General features: G+C 39.1%; 1 protein-coding gene across 1 annotated transcript in view; it reads right to left on the bottom strand.

The window, feature by feature from the left end:
* BICD1 (BICD cargo adaptor 1) overlaps nucleotides 1-1492 on the bottom strand; it is a 127498-nt gene that overhangs the window by 30907 nt on the left and 95099 nt on the right. Inside the window, exon 7 of the mRNA XM_012806763.2 lies at nucleotides 742-935. Within this exon, the coding sequence (XP_012662217.1) occupies nucleotides 742-935 (194 nt within the window). The remainder of the gene's footprint in view (nucleotides 1-741; nucleotides 936-1492) is intronic.

Here is a 1492-nt window from a genome sequence, read left to right as displayed (position 1 = left end):
TATACTTAACATGCAGGGATTCCTTATAAGGATGATCTTTATTTGCCAGAAGTCATATTTTGTTTATTTGCCATATGTCACATTTTTGATTAGGCCTCTTCGTGGGAAGAAAGAAAAATGCAAAACAGTGAAGCTAAGGTAAACTGTGAGTGTGATGGTAAGCATAAGCCTGTGAGGGCTTGCAAACTGCAAGAATATTATACTAAGATCTAAATATTCCAGAGGAGCAAAATCTTAGAGGATTTTCATTTTGATTTGTATACAATGATTGAGGAGACATTCTGAGTCACTACAAAAGGAAATTAGCCCAAAAGTCTTGTGCTCAATATGGCTCCCTTTACTGAAATCACATTAACAGTGGTAAGAGAGAAATGTCAAAATCTGACCAACACGGAATTGCCGTGAGCTACCAAATTGCAAATAGGATCCAGGTTGGGGGGGGGTCTCACATTGCACCTGTTGCCAATTTCCCTCTACTGATCCCATTCCTTCCAACTCTCATTCTCTGTCCTTAGCTGTTAAGGGGAAGTTCCCAGTGACTTCTAGGACTGATGTCCAACTGTGCAGAGAGGAGGAAGCAGGAAGCTAAGTGTAAAGGCGTTTTCATGTGAACTGTAGGAACTGTCACATCATCACAGTTAGACCCTGTGGATGGCAGGGCCTGAGTGGCTGGAAGGAAGGGGAGAGCGGTCTATTTAACTAGTCACTTGCATCACATGCACCCAAGGAAAAAATGTTTACCTGGTGGAGCCACGGTTAACCTTTTTTCCTTGTTGAGCCGCTGCCCTTGGATGAATTCACTCATGGAAGGGGGGCCCTTCAGAAGAAATGATTCTGTGGAGGTGGGATCAGGGGGAACTCTTAATAAATTCTGGAGGTAGGAAGCCCCTGAAGTCCTGGGACGGCTCTGATCACAAAGGGAAGGTGAAAATTGTCTTGCAGGAGATCCAAGAAAAATACATATAGGAAACAAAAAAGTTTTACTTTAATTACCTTTCAACGCCTCACCAGTGACAACATTATTTATATTGGCATTTAATTTTTTTAATATGTAAATCAAAAGTTTTGCTTTTTTTTTTTTTAAAGTTTCCATATCAGGCTACAACCCTACTGGGAAACTGTTCTGGATACTGAAAAAGAGATTTATTATAGTTAGTTTGAACTGCAAACAGAAAATATATGTATGATTTGATTTTTTTTTAATGAAAGCTCCTAAAATAAAAATCTTATCATTAACTGCAAATGCAGGGTAAGTGACTCAACAGCCAAGACTCTGGAAAAAGTTCACAAAATCAAGCCACCAAACCCCTTACAAGTGGTTTCTCTGAGCAATCGTCACATGCCAAACAATAAAGCAAAAGGCACAAAAACCTGCTTTGAAGAAAAGTACTATTGTATTTCATTCCATTTCATCTAAATATAGACATCCCTTTTCAGTCAGTTATCAATGTTGGACATAGGGATAAAAGCTCCCTTAAGAAAACATATTCGT

This window comes from Otolemur garnettii, unplaced genomic scaffold (assembly GCF_000181295.1).
Source record: "Otolemur garnettii isolate 467f Iridium unplaced genomic scaffold, OtoGar3 scaffold00057, whole genome shotgun sequence".
NCBI lineage: Eukaryota > Metazoa > Chordata > Mammalia > Primates > Galagidae > Otolemur > Otolemur garnettii.
The sequence above is the reverse complement of the archived record's forward strand: the minus strand, read 5'-3'. Positions and strand labels throughout refer to the sequence as shown.